Below are 17,604 nucleotides of genomic sequence, written 5' to 3' on the forward strand. Positions count from 1 at the left end.
GAAGCAATAAAGATTTTAAATTATGTTGTTGACGATGAGTTCAGTCATTTAGGAAAATAAATGTATATTACGGAAATGGACTACGTAGGGGGTTGTAAGTTTAAAAAGTAATAAATAAGTAATAATTTATGCTAAATTAATTAATAACAAAGCGTTTCGAATAAAACACACACAGAAACTTTGCCTCATGTATTTGAAAAAATATATTACAATACCATAAGGTTTAAACTGTTGCATATTATTACTACATTTTTTTATAAGGTTATTTATTTATGGATTAAAAAAATACGCAATAAAACACTATAACAGTAATAATGTATGCATTCACACCAACAAACAATCATAACAAAAAACTAAGAACTGATCCAAGCACTTAAGACTCGTAAGTCCACATCAGTGAGGACAATGCACTGCAGTGCCATTAAATACAAGAAAATTAATATCATTTCACACAATTTTACGCTAAAGTATGCAGCAGTTTACAGCACTAACGGCTAACTTTACCAGGCCCTGAAGGAAAATTAAATATATGGTCTTTAAATCATTTAGCCTTTTCAATCCAGCAGATATTATGTGCCTCTGTACCTAAATTTTAATTTGACAAAAATCTTGCCACTCTAATCTTGTAAAACGGCATTTTGGCAAGTATATTGTATCATAAGTATCATAGTAGTTGTATTATGCAAGGAACTACATACCAAACGTAAAGCACAATTAATGCCTTTATTTGTCCTTTAAAACCAAAACAGCTAAGAAACAAAGGACATAGGCGAATATAAACAAAGCGGGTGCAGCCGCAGCCACTGGCTAGCATTTTATAAAAATCTTACAACTACGTATTTATTGCAAACAAAAATAGAAAAATAATATTACATCACACAGTTGTGAAGTGTTAAGATATTTATTTACAGAAAATCAAAAAATGTCTGTTCAACTTATAAACTGGCCAAGTTCATGGTGGCTTTAAAAATAACATATTTACAATTATAGTTGTCTATATAGGGATTGTATGGTCTTAATCTATTCGAATATTTTCAGAGAGTACACCTTCATTTTTACTCTATTAAACAGTTTCATGGTTTTCATGTTCATTTCGCTTGTAATCAACACAAATTAATTTAAATTTCGCGTCCCTAGTCGTTTAACTCCCTCTAATAAATGGTTGTAAAAGTTTATTTAAATAACACACACAGCGCAACACAATCATAGTTCCACACTGTCAATATTTATAATTGAACGAGTTTTAAACACAATTGGAAATTAATGGTACTGTATTTGTTTATCCGACGTTGCATCGACCTTTAATTTTTAATAGTGTTAAAAACCCATTACATTATAATATAATGTGTACAAGTCGCGAGAGTTTAAAATCGTAAAATAATAAGGTTCACTATAATATTAACTCACAATAATTTCCTTTATCAGGTATATTCGCACTTCTATTAGTGTTCCACTACACTTTGTAATAACACAATTAAGGTTTCATTATTCTTCCTTCACTGTAGTTTCAGTTTTAGGCTTGCTTTTCTTATTTCTTCTGTAGGGCCGTTCAGCTAACATGGCTTGCATGAGCTGAATGGCTCCGGGCTAGTCTTGCAAACCGAATAGCGGTGCTATGAGCGTGCCGGGCTGGGACGGGGCTCCGGGGCGGGGCCGGGGCAGGCTGCCGCGCTCGTCACTGTACATGTACGGCAGGCGGAGCACCCAGTACGTGGACGCTGATAGCTTGATCGGTGGGGAGCCTACTGGCTGTGGAATGAAGATTGGGCCGCCTGCTACTGGTTGTACCTGTTGAATAGAATTAGAATATTATTATGGCGACTAAGGATAAGTTTATGAATTTGAGTGTTGGGTTTACATTTTACCTTAAGTGGATATACATTTTTTTTTTGTAACTTAAAGCTAATTCAAATCTGTAGAGATTATAGGACACATTAAGTTGCAGATATAAAGTACTTTCTTATTGTTTTAGTATCATACATAACACATTATATTAAATTGACTCTTGCGTTTATGTATTTCACAGTACTGTCATAAGGGGCTAATTCTCTTTCATTAGTACACAATAGTACTCGTATAGGTTCTAGTGTCCGTTACCTTGGGGTCGAGCGTGACGTGCACGGGCGCCTTGGGCGTGACGACGTGCACGCGCGTGAGCTGCGCGCCGAGCGCGGGCAGCGCGCGGCACAGGCACGCGGCGAACAGCGGCATGTCGCTGGCGGCCAGCCGGGCGCCCGCCGCGCCCGCCTCGCGCCCGCAGCCGCCGCCGCCGCCCGACACCACCGTGTCCGGGGACGACATCATGAACCTGACACACGACAACATAATAAATTGCATAAGATTAAATAAGAATACAATACAGAACAAAATATTATAAGGTGCTGAAGAACTTCTAAAGTAACAAATCGTACTATACCGACAGTGAAAGAGGGAGTAAGTCTTAAATCATCACCATGAAATGAAATGGATTAAATTACTCAGCAATTATTACTTATTATTATTTCATAACAATTTGACATTGCCGCACTTGTATTCCAATAAAACACGCAGTCATATAATACAGCCAGCATAACACTAACCTGTGTCCCCTAGGGCACTCGTACTCAAAGCCGATGAATATCTTGACAGTGAGGTGATGATGCAGCTGCGGCTTGCCGCGACCCCTCGAGCTCACTTGCTGCACACGCCATGCGTTCGCTGAATCCATTCTAGAATAGATACCATATCATTAATAATTTCCCATTTAACCCTTTATTTGACAGACTCTTCTTATAATAACTATAGATTATTTGAGAGGCGACTCTTCACAGGCATTTGATCATATTAACAAGAAAAAATAAAACTCCACTTTAACAAGCCTAACTGACAATTTGTTGAACCATTGAAATGGATCACATAAGAGTTATACTCCATTTGGTTAAATATTTAACTAAATGTAATGATTAAAGATTTTGGCACTCAAGGCTGTTCAACCTTTTATAAAAATAGTATTTTTATATATAGGTATCATTATAACATATTTCACAAAAAATGTTTCTATGACATATAGAAAAAAAAAATTCACATACCGTACGGCACAATCCCATGGTAGCAAATAATTAGTGTGCGGCAAGAATCCCGGCTGCAGATGTTCAGGCAGACCCAGGCTGTGTGAGTAGAGCGAGGAGGCGCCGAGGCACACCACGCTCCAGCTGGAGAACGCGGGCAGCAGGCCTAGAGGACTGGCCGTGTGCAACATGCCGGGGAGGTACTCTGTCGTGGACGGCTGCCGGCTCATTACTTTCTCTGTAGTACGAGGTATATAGTTAGTTTTGTGTTTGCGTATACCAGTGTGCACGTATACGCATTTAATGTTTGGCGGGTAAATACACGAGCTTATTAAATCTAGCTTTTTAGACGTGTTTTGATACTTTTGGCGTTTCAATTGCTCGCTAAGATTTATATGTTTTGAACATAGTTTTTATATAAAATACTTTTCTGAGACAAGAACTTTTTCTTGTCTCAGGAAAGATGTAAAAATCAAACATGCCTTAGCATGTTTGATTATTTTCTGATGTCTGTAACTCAACCTAACGGTTTTACTACTTAATACACGAACAATTCTATAATTTGGTCGACAATCTATGAAGAATATATCAAAACACTATTATACTAATCGGGTATAAAATCATCTGACAATAAAAATACAGCATTTAGTTAGGAACTCTCGTGTTTTAAAGTTCACTCACCGACAGCAGTATCTCCTCTAACGGGCACGACATATTTGTCATCATCGTGCGACTTGTCGTCATCGTCGTCGTCGTCCTTAGCTGAGCCCGGCGACAGCGCGTCGGGCGCCGACCACGCGCCCGCCTCTGACGTCACGGAGCCGCCCGAGCCGCCCGAGCCGCCCGACACTGCGGGAGATGTACGACGAGTACTCTCTGTTGTTTCTTCTGCTGGAGCGCCTTTCAATGCTGCTGCCCTGTGTAATAGGGAATTTAGTTAGTGTTACTTCCATTACTGGTTGTAAACAGACCTTAAAAAAAGCATTTGAACTGACAACGATTTTACGTAAAAGGTAACTGAATTGATTTTTGTTAAACCAACTTTAAAGGTATCATCTCCATATGAAAGTTAAGCTACAACTTTCGAGGTCTCGCTTCCAAAACGTTCATGATATTGGTATCACCAAATTTCGTACATTTATACGGTCATTCTTTCGCACGTTTTCAGAAGCTTCCAGAATCGCAGACAGAGTAAAAAGTGCACGACATATTCTTACATGTAGACGATCTCTGTTTCACGCGCGATACTGTGACTACATAGAGTCAACTATAGAATTGTTAAATCAAGTTTATTCTTCACTCACTTATAAGTAGGCGTAGAAGGCTGGAAGACGGAGAACTCGATGGCCTGCAGCGTGGGACAGACCCCGCACTCCTCGGCCGCCAGCTGGTAGAAGGTGCAGTTGGCGGCGCGGAGCGAGTACGGGTCGTCGCGCGAACACTTGCAGCGACCGCAGTTGCAGGCCGCGATGTAGCGCACGCCCGATGAGTGCTCCTTGCTGCTGTCGCTGGAATAACAAAAAAACATGGTATTATATTAATAAGTTCAAGTGGGAAATTGAGCTTGACTTGAGCTATACAAAAATAAAAAAGTATTATTTAAAAATAAGGTGGTACTAGAAGTAACACCAAGTGACAAAAAATAAATTATTAAAATAAGGGATGCGTTGAATGACATTCATGTGTCATATTATAGTTTTAAAACTAGATTGAAACAGCTTATGTTATATGTTTTATAGCAAAACCGAGCACAACAAGGGAAGCTTGAGGCCAAAATTGGAATAGAAACTAGTAGTTTAGTTTTAGTTGCATGACAAAAATAAATGAAAAATTTAATTGCACGTTATATTATTCTGTTTTCTTAAAGCATGACTGTCCTACTGTTCACATTATAACATATTATCATATAAATGATGCTGTAGTATACGTACTGTTCAGGCTCGATGCACACATGTCCGGTGAGCGACAGCGCCTCGCACAGAGAGCGAGTGCGCCAGATCTGAGCACACGCGCTGCGCAGGCGCGCCCGGGCGCCGCGGGCTAGCGGGCCCCGCGCCATGCTGTCCAGTACACCTAGTGCCACACCCACCTACAAGAAACAAAGTGTTCCAAATATGTCTTTTTTTTTATAAGTATAAATGTTCATGTGATTTTGTAATGCAAGTTGGTAAACTTTTTATACGTCTTTTATTGAGATTTAATAAATTCCAAACATTACCTTATGTGCATGGTGTTGGCTCGAGTAATGTGGTGGAAGACCTTCTGCATACGAAGCTTGCGCTATTGGTAACACCTGAAATTAAAAGTATTTCAGTTTTATTGTAATATTATGATAAAACTTTTTCACTCAAATGTTGACTCAAAGAATGCAATAATAATATGTAATCTCTAATCAGCTCCCATCAAAATCTTTTAATATTATTATTTATTTAAAATCTTTAAAGAATGTGTTCATTGACATATTCGTTTCCTCAATGTTAAGTCAGCAAAACCTTTGGAAATTTGCTTTTTAGTGTTTGAGGCACATACATTATCACGTAAGTTTGTAATAAAGTTATAAGTACACTTACTTTAGCACATCGCGCCTGTGAGAAGCGCACATCAGTAGCGAGAGCGTCGTACAATGCGGAGGGCTGGTCTTCCTCCCGCGGCAGTGGCTGCAGGTACACCGCCGCCAGGGCTGTCGCTGCAGCACGCCAGGACGCTGCGCTTGGCAACTGGAAACATAGTTATTACGTATTTATTATAAGTGATAGTTTTCAAATAAACTATACAAGTAACTAGAAGGGATCTGAAGTAAAAAAGATAAAAACGGTCAATTAAGCAGATTTTACATATAGCCGCGCGTTTACCTCACGTCTCTAGAGGCTTAGTGCGGAAAAAGCCCAGGCAACCTAACCTAACCTAACTACCTCACGTCTCTCTTGACCTGCATGTTTAAATTTGCATAACTTTAGATTTATGTAATATCGCCAACATAAAACAATTTTTAAGCATGAAGATGCTTAATATAGTTTAAGTAAAAAGTTAAAGAATTCATGTCACTTATAGACAGAAGTGAGATGTAACTTCAGAGCACTAAAATCACTAGTTCTAAACAAAATTGAACTTACTTCAAAGAACGAAGTACTCATAGCGTACTTCCCGACGTTATCATCGAAGCCTTCACCAAAAGCGAGGTCTATATGTGTTTGTAGAAAGTTCCTGAAGGTAGGCCTGTCTGAAGTCTGTTCTACAACTCCTGCGCATCTCGCCGCGAGGCCACGGACGAGGGCGCTGACGTCACGAGCGCCTGAGTTCTCCTCCATTCCATTAATGTATACGAATTCTTCATTCTTTGGTATGGCGAATAGTGACTTTGCACTGAAAACAAGAATTTTAGTACCAGTTTACTCATCACTCCAAAAGGATAAAGCTGGGTGTGTCAAATATAAAATACAGTATTTTCCAGAAATATACTAACAGTACAATACAATACAACAACCATATATGGAGAAACAAGTAACTATTTCCAATTTGAAAAACCTAGTAAATATTCCAGTTTGCAATCATAGGCTGTAGTTTTCTTGGACTTAATGTCTACGTGGTCTACACATCTACAGGTACTGTCTAAGACACTGTTTCTAGCATTAGTTTGAAACAGTAACTACAGATAATGTCTTATTACAAAGAATATTGAGCTTACCAAACATTAGTAATAATCCTAGCCTTCCTCAGTATAAAGTACAGCTGGTCTTCTACAGCATGTTCCAATCTCTTCAGAGCGGCAGGAGCCTTCCTTAGTGGAGTGGGGGCTCGGTGGAAGTGGAACAGTAAACGAGGACAACAAGACCGGCCGTGTGTCTCCCATGCTCCAGTTGCATTAATGTTGACTAGAGCTGCTGTGGTGCGAGCTATTTGTTCAGTTCTGCAAGTACATAAGATGATTGTGATGTAATTACTTTTGTAATTAGTTACAGTTAGGAGTACAGTTTCCTATTGATGTTATAGTAAGAGGACACACACTCAGATATACATCAGCTCAGAAGGTATTGTTCTAATATCAGTCTATTCAAATATTTGAATGTGCCCTACCTTGAAACTTTGTATGAGTTACATATCTAGTATAGTAAAATAATATGATATTATATATTCTGTGACTCACAGTCTCTAATTTTAATAGTGAATTTTTAAAATTAATCGTAATACTTCTCACCTGTATGCATCAATAGCTTTGAACAGCTGTAGATAACCGAGATCAAACACTGAAGTAGGTGAAGATAGCACCACAATGTGACACAAGTGGAACAGCAGTGCTATGGCTCTACAAGACTCTGCAGCCAGCTCCCCTGATGCCACCAGCCAGTGTGCTGCATCTGCCTCCTTCTCTGAAGACTTGGCATCATCATTGAGGTCCGCAGCCAGTGTGACGAGGCGCTTAGTGTCGAGGTATGTGACTGCGTGAAGGTAGAGGATGCTTCGACGCTCATCCCAGTAGCACTCAATGCCATTCTGTTGATATTAGATGATAGAATGAGACAGATTTAAAGAAGTATATAAATTGAAGGCCTTAATTGGTCATTTGTTGTAATTTTGTAAGATTTCTCATCGAATTCTATTATACGGTCGGCACACATAGTAAACATAAATCCTTTCAAATCTGCACAACATCATAATAGATCGTATCCCTGACACAGTATTCAGTAGCGAAATGGGATATTTAAAATAAGCAATATAATAGCCTGATAAACTTACTTCTTCAGCCTTTATATTTGGTAAAAGTGGGGTTGTTTTGTTAGGGTACCTGTACGGCGACTTCCCTATTACACCGACCACAACGATTCTCTCCTTCTTTGAAAACTCTGGGATATCAGTTATAGTGAAAGTTTTAACTTTACTCATCGTGTTACATGAAAATCTCCCGTAATATTTTGAAATATAAATTCCCGAAGGAAGTTTACAAAATTGCTATTGACAATCAATTGACAAAACAATGTTTTTGTTGTAGAGTTGGACGAACTGGCTCAATTTCTTTTTGAGGTTCCTAAACGTATTATCCCTTATCAGAAAATCTTTCACATAGGAACCTCAGCTTTTGAATTATAGTAGTATTATTTATTACAAAGGAATTATGACGTATTTACTGAATTTCTTTATTTATTATCCTTCAGGTATTCATATTTTTAGTATTCATATAAGATTGTCTGACTTAGCGATATATTTCATAGCACATCACTTAGGTTGACGATATGTCAACATTGTCAACTGTCAAAGCCACACGTCACCGTCAGCTGTCCACTGTCCGCTAACCTTTCGAAATCAAACTCAAGGTTGCGAAATACTATTAGATTGGAGAAATGTAATAGTTATCAAGCGTAAATCTAGAGAATCGCACGCGTCCGCGGCGCGTGGAGTTGCAAGTCCATTCAGATAGCTTATCAACGAAACATAAGGTAGAAAGTGTCAGGAAGTGAAAAGACTTATTGTTCAGTGAAATGTCTTCGATAGTTGAAGATGTGTGTGAGCTGCTGGACAGCTACAACGGTAGAGATAAGGTGAGGTATGCGGAAGCAGAACGGCCTTGGTATTTAGCACTCGCACCGGTCTTACCAGTCAACAACCTGATGCTGAGTTATTGCCGCCTATAGGTCGACTACACACCTTTAGATTCAAAAACTATTCTAGTTATTCAGATATTTAGGTGTTGTAGGAATATCAAAGTATAAAAAGAATTAAAATGTTAATTAGTTAAACAGGGAACTTAGTATTTAAAAATGCTTATAAATACAAATATTTGAATATTCTTTATAGATTGAAACTTTATATTCATGACTTAAATTAAACAATTGATAAATTTTACCTTCTATATTGATTTAGGTGTTAAATTAATTTAAGTACCAATATTTTATACAATTTATTTAGTTGTAAACTTATATAAATTTTATATCTACAGCATATAATAAATACAGCAAATATTTTTTAAAACTTACTACAGAAGTAACTTACTTCTGGTTCAAATGTAATACATACAACAGTCAAAGATATATCATGTTTTATGCTAAACATAATATACTGCATGAAACTTTTGTAACATAAAACATTATTTTTAACATAACATATTTACTAACAACATATTGCAATAATATATATTATTTTGCCTGCAGGTTGTCCGTCTAGCTTGCTACGCATGCAAGCTGTATGGATGTGTTAAAGATGAGAAACCGTGGCAGAAGGCTGGCTCTCAGCTCTCCAGTGCCAGGATGATGCTGCGACTATTTGATGATGTTCCTATGATCAGACACACATATAACTACGGCTTAGGCAGACATGTAAGTATAAAAAGCTACATCATTTTGCTTTTCTAGTAGTATATTTATATAATCTATCTTTTGAAAAGACTTCTAGTCATGTTTTAGACCAACTTGGTATGAGTGGTATTATAAGTTACTTGAGTGACCCCCGGTTTCTGAGTACATTTAACAGTAGTTTATCTATTTAATAGCATTTTTTCAATATGAGTTTTGACACTATTGAATAGATAAACTACTGCTAATTATACCTCAGAAACCGGGGGTAAAACAATTATGATATTTATAATATTAAGTTTCTAAGTTCTAAACAAGTACACAATAATATCTTAAAGACAAAAGAAGCATTAAGGAACTTGAGTTCGATAATTTTTTTATACTTGTGTTGTCTCATGATGAAACAGTAAAGATAATTAAAATAGCTGAATGGTAATTTCAACATTATAAATAGAATCTGGTAAAAAATAATTGGTTCATTAACAAGTAGCTCATTATTATATAATGAATGAGTACAACACTGCATATATAATTATGTGAAATTATATAAGAGTTATTAATCACATAAGTAGAGAGTTTAATTTCTTTAAATAAGTAGAGTGTGCAATAATGTTGCGTTTTTCAATATGACTATGTTTTAATGAAATGGAAATCACTGTTTTAACTGGTATTTGGTACCTATTAGATCTAGACAATACCAGACAATGCGAAACTTATCGGCAATGTATCATTAGGAATATTTTATTATAAGTAGTTAATAAGTTTATTTCTTACAATATTACCTTTCCTTAAGTACCTATTGCGAAAGTTTACCAAGAATCATTCAGTCGATATTTGTCTTATTCCACCGATTCAAAAAATCTTATTCCGCCTGATCGTGAACGTCGGAAATAGAAAACTTGAAGAAAATAGTTTTGTTTAAGTGGTATAAATTTGTAGGAGTTAAAATGATGACTAAATGACAACAGTCTATATAATGGTGTATGAATTTGTAGGAAGCAACTACGACAGCGGCCATCCTCGGCGTGATAGCCAACATGGTGGACCAGGCGTTCTTGCCGGTGGAGAAGGCGTGCTGGCTCTACGACGTGGGCGTGTTGAAGCTGAGCGAGCGCAACGCTGAGATCTTAGACACTGTCAGCACTGCGCTCTGGGCCGCCAGTCTCTTTATATCGCTAATACAGTAAGTATTGCTACTAAAACTATTAGTGAGCGTATAATCTGCTTTACTATAGAGTGATGCCATTGATCGATTGACGATCAATAGATAGATTTTGGGCCATGATGTAGGTATATTGATTTCCTAGGTATACGCAAAAAAACAACGGCGGCAAAATGTCGCTTTTATTCCTTTGTTACAACTGGAAGTTTTGGCGCCATTCTGTACGTTGATAAAGTATGCTACGTTTAAAGTATGCTAACACACGTTAAATATCTTTGTAAGCTCAGAAATCTGTTTTATTTCCAGTCAAATCCTACCAGCAGCTCAACAATTTTTCAACTACCAGAAAGATATTTATTAATTACCATAACCTACTTCCGTCATTATCTCGAGTCGTTCGGCCCACGACCTCCACGTTGCAGTTCTTTTTCTATTGACCTTCTACTATAACTATTGTAACTTGCGCCGAAACGTCAGGCATTTCAGGGTAAAATGCGTGTTCACGTAAATTCCCGTACTTACCCTATTATATCGTTAGCCATATTTAAAAAAATCCGACATTGGTTTATACTCTTATTTAATCAGAAATCTTCTATGAAAGAAGGTAATATGCCTTCGTAGACCGTGGAAGTTGACTAACGCCCTATTTTTGGCCCGTAACATGACAAAATTTTACAGGAAAATTCGCAGATTCTTGGAGTATACTACAGTGGCTAAGGTAGACAAAATGGATACGCAACTTTCCATTACGCTTTTTCCCTGCTAAGTCTATATAGGTAAATACAATCCATGAAATCAAAAATCAAATCATTTATTCATTTAGGTCAAATGCTGACATTTATGAGAAGATAGAGCCAATGAGAAGAGCTGGCAAGAAACTCCTGGCCACTCTTTTTAATCGCCAAATAGTTTTAACAATATTTGTATTAGGTATAAATCATTGATGATGTAAGGAGCTGCTACCAACACCACCGAAGACACATAGCTCATAAGTCATAACATAAATACAACCGATGTTAAACTACATGTCGGATGTGGTTGCTACGTGTGTTTTTGCAGTTGTCACATTGATAAAAATGAACAATTGAGTCTTTCAGATGCTACTTAAGAGCATTTGTCCAGATAATGTCAGTTTTTTTGCGATATCATATTATTATTATGAAATGCAGTTACTTTATCTAACAGATCATCAATACGACACTAAAACGTAGACAGGAATGGATGTTGTTGTGGTCTCTTGTACCTAAATGAGAAAGCACGAGGCTTACAACTGTATAGCTGTTTATCACATGTATCATGTATTTTTGTAAGAGATCATGTTATAAACAAATAAATCAATTTAAAAAAGAGCCATTAAAAAGCTGAACAGCACTTTTCGATGGACCTAGATATACATATTTACAATTTCACTATAGTAAATACATACCTAGTATACCTACATACTTACATATGTACATTATATCAAGCCTTTTTTCCATAGGGTAAGGTGGAGACCAATGAACGCCACTTGGTACGATCCTCACACACTTCCCTTGCCTCATTCACATCAACACATCTAATCAAAGTAAATATATCATCGAATTTACTATCAACTGTTCCTTTGTTTCACAGAACATCCCGCACAATACGCCAACTATGGTGGAGTCGCGACTGCTTACAAAACTCATCCGAAGACGGTGGGGCCGACGCAAGAAAACACCTAGACGTAAGACTGGCTCTCCAGGGAGTGACTGCAGGGAAATTGTGCCTGGACATTACCCACGCAGTGTCGTGCCTTCCCGCCGGCTGCCTGTGGGGGGAGAAAATAGGCGCAACTAAAGTAGCTACGATAGCTACCACGTCGTCTGTCATAGGTATTGCTATGTACTTCGCGAAGAAACGACTATTAAAATAAAATTATAACTTGTGTAGTGCGGTTGTGAAGGACTCGACTATGGTGTGAGGAATCGAAGTAGTTTGTATATGGAGGTTAAGGTTGCAATGTTATTGCAGTAAAGATTTCGTTGGGCCTGTGGGGGAAGAGCTTTTTATAAAGACAATGTTTTGTTGTATATTTGAGTGCTATGGAATTGATGTAGTTTTGTATAGTTTTCTTTCGTTTATTTGCGATATTTGTATATTATTGTGAGAAGTATAGAGATACATTAAGTTGGAAAATTTATAACATTTGATTATGATGCCAAACTGTTTTTTTAACCCTTTATTGTCTCCAAGGATCTCCTCCCAAACGAGAGAGCGTTTAGGCCTTGAGTCCACCACGCTGGCCAAGTGCGGGTTGGGGAGCTTTTATAATATTAGTTATAATCAAAAAGATTTTTTATTTACTTCATCCAAACGGAGTAATGGTTTGAAAATTATTTTACATCCTAATTTTATAAGGGTTGAGTTGGCATTTAAAATTTCGGTAGGCTAGTCTGTCTTCTTCTTCTTAGCGTGTCGATGGCAAACAAATTATAATATTAATTTAAAATAGTGTATAACACTTAGTGTATACTACACCATGGCTAGTCTGTAAATCCAATGTGTATTATATAATTCTTTTTTGTATTGTAAATATTATATTTCTTCCATTACCTACAGGGTACGTCGCACAACAAATAGTCAATAAGTTCGCTTTAATTTCGTACCTGTTAATTGTATTACATAACACTTAACCGTGGGAAACAGTTATATTGCGTGCACTAATCTACTACTTCATGCCTTTTGCGTATACGTACGTGCACTCAGAAAAACATCAAACTAACGGTTTACAAAACCTAAGTTAGACTGGTTTGTTTTCTAAAAACGAGTTATCCTTTAGATAGAATCAGTAGCGCTACGTAAGTGCCCGAATTCGAGTCACGAATAAGGCCTTAAATTAAGTGTAATTCCGCCATTTAGCGGAATCAATCCCCGTTTATTTCGGAACCTAGTTTAAAGTGGGCCTGTTGATCAAAATAAATATAGATATTGGTCTGCGTTTATCCTGCTATGGATTGTTATTTTTGTACTTAATTGTACAGTTACAGGCTTAAGTAGTAAAACTACAAAGATAAGGTACCTATAATAATATACGTTGTATATTTGATGTCACTAGTGTATCAAATATGATTGTTTGTTATGGTTAAGTAATATTTACATTATTTTAAGTGCCCGTTTTATTGCTGTTTAATTACGAATATTTATAATTATGTGATGATAAAATAAGTCAGTATGACGTTTATTCGTAATTTTGATACAGCCCTCAACAGATATGTGAGTATCTGATGTTCGATTACATTCAGTTATTATTAAAGCTTAGTTTAATATAAACATATGAAATTGCTCTAGTTGTTTTATTTAAAATATTCTTAGATTAAGTACCCAATATTTTCATGTTACATATTGTTATGACAAATTCTATTACGTGGAAATTCCAAGATAAATAACAGTGACATGACAATCGTATTATGATAAGGTTTTAGATTTACAATATTTGATAACAGCTGAGAATGAACTTAGACAATACCAACATTATAATTAAGAGCGAAGAAAACAGCACTTACTAAATAGAAACGAATAAATTTATATAAAAAATAAGAAAAGAACAAACTATAGAAAGAAAAAAAGCATCTTTATATTCCAATAAGACAATATTGCACTATCATTTTTTTTCCTTTAAACTGACTAACATTGTAACTCTGCTTGCACTCTTTTATCTCATTCTCAATCGAAACAAAACACTTTCACTTCTTCAAACTAGATCCTCAAGCCAGTAACATGTCACAAAGATAATAGATGTCAATAACTTATCTGGTTACATAACAGTTGTATATTAGCACGCGATCTATCGGCGGTACAGCCGGTGTGACGGTATCTAATCTGTAGATAACACGTGACGGCTACCGGCCAGTGCGCCAGTAAACAGCGCGCGCTACACCATGGACCCTGTCGACGAACTTGCTGATCTGCTGCAACTACATGTGAACAGAGATAAGGTAGGGTAGTATTTCACTGATTATAACAACAAAAAACTCTAACCCCCGGTTTTTGAGTACATTTAGCGGTAGTTTATCTATTCGTTTTTTTTTGTATGAGTTTTAACGCTATTGAATAGATAAACTGCCGGTAAATGTACTCCGAAACCGGGGGTGGCTCTTGCAGTGTAAAGCTTTGAAACTAAAGCGGTTTGTACAAAAAATACAAAATTGCTTGGTCTTTATCGCGATGAGAATTGAGGTTTACCTCTTGCCACGGCCATGGTCACAGGCTGACCTGTCGATGAAATTTGGTCCAAACGACGGGCAACAAATAAGGTATCGTAAACCGTAAAAATCTCATGTCTATCAGTGTAGTACAAAACGCGTTCCTCTGATGAAGATGCAAGTACCCATCTTTCGTACTGGTTTGATGACTGTGCCTGTTTGAGGTCGGAATCGTACTGTTGATACATGGTTTCAGCCAGACCTTTGCCCCTTTTAGACAGCCTGGATCCAGAACTACAGGCTGTCTGGTTTATTTTTAGAACGATGTTAACAGTGCTTAATAGTCAGGTGTTCTAAGCAGTTTTAATAAACTCAGATTTCTTTAATATTGGAAAGTTTTCATGATATCATCTGATTACTAACACCATCATTTAGCATGTAACTTACAATGTAAGTGCTAATAGGAGTGTTTACACAGTGCAAGGAACTTTATTTAAAGAGATACTAGGCTATAGGTTATTGTCTAAGAGCAGTATACTTATATCCTGATTTCTTAACTTTCTTTTACAGGTGATAAATCTAACATGTTACGCGCTAAAGCTGTGGGGCTCAACATGCAATCGTCAGGACCTGATGACTGCGAGCGCGCGCCTCGCCTCCGCACGCGCTTCTATGAGATTGTACGATGATGCGCTCGCGCTCAAGACTGCTGTCAAATACGGGTTGGGAACACAGGTAACATTATTTTTAAATACTTGATAATATAAAACTGAATGTTTCTCTGTAAATTTTTGTTCTGCATCTTTAAAGAAGTTTTTAATTGCGATAATAATTACTTACTTACTAATCGTAACTAATTCATTATTTATTGGTATTCTTTTTTAATTAGGAAGTAAGTAGTAAATAACAGCTCGTGATCTGTATCAAATTGCGTTCGATTCACAATCAACTGTTTTATTAGTTAAGAGTATCTACCTTCTTGTGCCCCTAAGGGCTGCTATACACAGTGCCGGCGGCAGAGCTGCCTGTCATGGCCGCCGAGTAACCCGGCTTGCCGGTATCATGTGTTCTAGCAGTCGAGCGTCAATGCTGGAATGAATTGACAGCGTTGCGCAGCTTGTGCCGGCGGCATGCGTGTGGTAGCCATAAGAAAGAAAGAAAGAAGAGATGAACCCAATATTATTATCGTAATTTTTGGAATGTATTTATAATAGAATACGGGAATTAACGTGAACATTATTCTATTATTATTCTATTAGAACCGTATTCTATTATACATTAAACATGCGACGCGAGAGTTTAAAATTTATTATCGTAATTCATGGAACTCCACAGGACGGTCCAGTATGGGGTCCATTAGGCGTGGCAGGAGGCTTGAGCACCCTGGCATACCTGCAGGCGGAGAAGCTGTGCTGGCTGATTGACACCGGCATACTGGCCGTGTCTAAGGACGCTGAGTTCAACGTGAAAACTACACACAAACTGTTCTGGTCGCTTTCAGCGTTCTTTGGTTTTGTCAGGTTTGTTTACATTTTATAATATTGAAACTTCTGGTTGTAAAGAAGATACGTTGGTGCTAAATAAGATTTTGCGCTTAATAATAATATAATTTCTCGGTTAAAAAAAGGGATTTCACAAATGTAAACAACGGAAATAAAGTAGGTACTTATTAGTACCTAAGTACTTATACCTAAGAAGTCTAAAACAAACCATTTGCGGTTCACTCAAAAATATTTAACTTCGTATGATAATATAAGAATCGAACCACTAGAATAACCAAGTACAATAACCACTGCGCCATACGATACCCAGTTTTAGCGATGTCGGAATATTATTACCCTTTATAAACGTAAACGATTCGATTCTATTCTCTAACATAGACCCTTTATTATCAACAGATCAATCCGCAGTCTCCACGCATGTTCAGAAGCGCTAAAATCCCCGGAGCGTACAAAATGCGCATCAGCTAGATTTACCCAAGCTTCTCTAACCACTACCAAGTTCCTCCTAGACACGATACACGCAGTCAGCTGGCTACCTCCAGGCTGGTTGTGGGGCAGTGCGCTGTCAACACAGAAGGCCAGCGCCATAGCCACGACGTCAGCTGTACTAGGTCTTGTTATACATTACCATGGAAAGAGATTCTAGTTGAAGAAACCGTTCTCTTCATTTGTAATATGCCAAAGACATTAGTGTGGCCGGTGGCGGTTAAGCTGCGTTTATTCGAATTTAGTAAATAATAAGTAGCTGTATGAAAATATTTATTCTTGTGAATTAAAGTAAATGTTCCCTTAAGTACAAAATAATAGGATGTAAGTTTTTAAAGCTAATGGATAGTAAAACTATAAAGTATTATACCTAGCTATAACTAGTTAAGGACCTAAATAGGAAATATATTTATTTATTGAATTACTTGTTGAGTTTATTCATATACCTCTGACTATTAGTATGTCTTCCAGTAAGTATAGTAAGCGTGAGTATAAATAATACAAATAAAAGACAAACCAGTATAAACCAGATCCTAAACCTAAGATCTATAGACTGTTGAAGGAAAATACATAATACGGCAGACCGTTCTATAGAATATACTTGTAACTAAGCTATATAAAAATGTAACGGACGTATTTTTTGCCTTAACTAATCAGCCTGTCGGATTAAGGAAATATCAAGTAAACTATGACACGTACTTCACCAAAACTATTCGACACATTCCGATAAGATAACACTTAAAATACATTGTCACATTTAATAATGGATGGATAACAAATCCCTCTTTGCTTAACACAATAGTTGTAAACATAATAAAAATATATGACGTATGAGCTTATCTGAAACATAACTATTGATTACGTCTGTCTGCTGATGATATCTAAGTCCTGGCGATAAAATCATAACTTAGGTGTGTTTAGGTAACTACAGGTATTCAAATTTATTCTACTCTGAAATAA

At 37.0% G+C, this 17,604-nt stretch overlaps 3 protein-coding genes across 3 annotated transcripts; 2 read left to right on the plus strand and 1 right to left on the minus strand.

Moving 5' to 3' along the window:
* Nucleotides 1-174: 174 nt before the first annotated feature.
* Nucleotides 175-8,022, minus strand: LOC142976667 (nonsense-mediated mRNA decay factor SMG8). The gene is made up of 13 exons (XM_076120161.1): nt 7,782-8,022; nt 7,243-7,538; nt 6,733-6,954; nt 6,161-6,410; nt 5,618-5,764; nt 5,266-5,340; nt 4,979-5,136; nt 4,352-4,555; nt 3,729-3,964; nt 3,069-3,285; nt 2,580-2,708; nt 2,098-2,308; nt 175-1,788 (listed from the first exon to the last, which is right to left on the minus strand). Exons 1-13 carry the CDS (start codon nt 7,926-7,928, stop codon nt 1,588-1,590), a joined length of 2,493 nt encoding a protein of 830 aa, XP_075976276.1. The 5' UTR covers nt 7,929-8,022; the 3' UTR covers nt 175-1,587.
* A 285-nt stretch (nt 8,023-8,307) lies between these two features.
* Nucleotides 8,308-13,791, plus strand: LOC142976688 (peroxisomal membrane protein 11C-like). The gene is made up of 4 exons (XM_076120189.1): nt 8,308-8,581; nt 9,191-9,355; nt 10,327-10,514; nt 12,105-13,791. The coding sequence occupies exons 1-4, from the start codon at nt 8,522-8,524 to the stop codon at nt 12,385-12,387; spliced, it is 696 nt and encodes a 231-aa protein (XP_075976304.1). The 5' UTR covers nt 8,308-8,521; the 3' UTR covers nt 12,388-13,791.
* A 522-nt stretch (nt 13,792-14,313) lies between these two features.
* On the plus strand, nt 14,314-17,068 carry LOC142976573 (peroxisomal membrane protein 11C-like). Its single transcript, XM_076120004.1, has 4 exons — nt 14,314-14,449; nt 15,227-15,391; nt 15,992-16,176; nt 16,555-17,068. Exons 1-4 carry the CDS (start codon nt 14,393-14,395, stop codon nt 16,802-16,804), a joined length of 657 nt encoding a protein of 218 aa, XP_075976119.1. The 5' UTR covers nt 14,314-14,392; the 3' UTR covers nt 16,805-17,068.
* Nucleotides 17,069-17,604: the final 536 nt, after the last annotated feature.

Source organism: Anticarsia gemmatalis, chromosome 11 (assembly GCF_050436995.1).
Source record: "Anticarsia gemmatalis isolate Benzon Research Colony breed Stoneville strain chromosome 11, ilAntGemm2 primary, whole genome shotgun sequence".
Taxonomy (NCBI): domain Eukaryota; kingdom Metazoa; phylum Arthropoda; class Insecta; order Lepidoptera; family Erebidae; genus Anticarsia; species Anticarsia gemmatalis.

Coding starts and splice junctions, on each gene's coding strand:
- LOC142976667 (XM_076120161.1), bottom strand. CDS start 7,928: ATGAGTAAAGTTAAAACTTTCACTATAACTGATATCCCAGAGTTTTCA. Junction 7,539..7,781: donor CAAATATAAAGGCTGAAGAA/GTAAGTTTATCA, acceptor TAATATCAACAG/AATGGCATTGAGTGCTACTG. Junction 3,286..3,728: donor TAGAGGAGATACTGCTGTCG/GTGAGTGAACTT, acceptor CTCGTACTACAG/AGAAAGTAATGAGCCGGCAG.
- LOC142976573 (XM_076120004.1), top strand. CDS start 14,393: ATGGACCCTGTCGACGAACTTGCTGATCTGCTGCAACTACATGTGAAC. Junction 15,392..15,991: donor AATACGGGTTGGGAACACAG/GTAACATTATTT, acceptor GGAACTCCACAG/GACGGTCCAGTATGGGGTCC. Junction 16,177..16,554: donor GCGTTCTTTGGTTTTGTCAG/GTTTGTTTACAT, acceptor TATTATCAACAG/ATCAATCCGCAGTCTCCACG.
- LOC142976688 (XM_076120189.1), top strand. CDS start 8,522: ATGTCTTCGATAGTTGAAGATGTGTGTGAGCTGCTGGACAGCTACAAC. Junction 8,582..9,190: donor GCTACAACGGTAGAGATAAG/GTGAGGTATGCG, acceptor TTTTGCCTGCAG/GTTGTCCGTCTAGCTTGCTA. Junction 9,356..10,326: donor ACTACGGCTTAGGCAGACAT/GTAAGTATAAAA, acceptor ATGAATTTGTAG/GAAGCAACTACGACAGCGGC.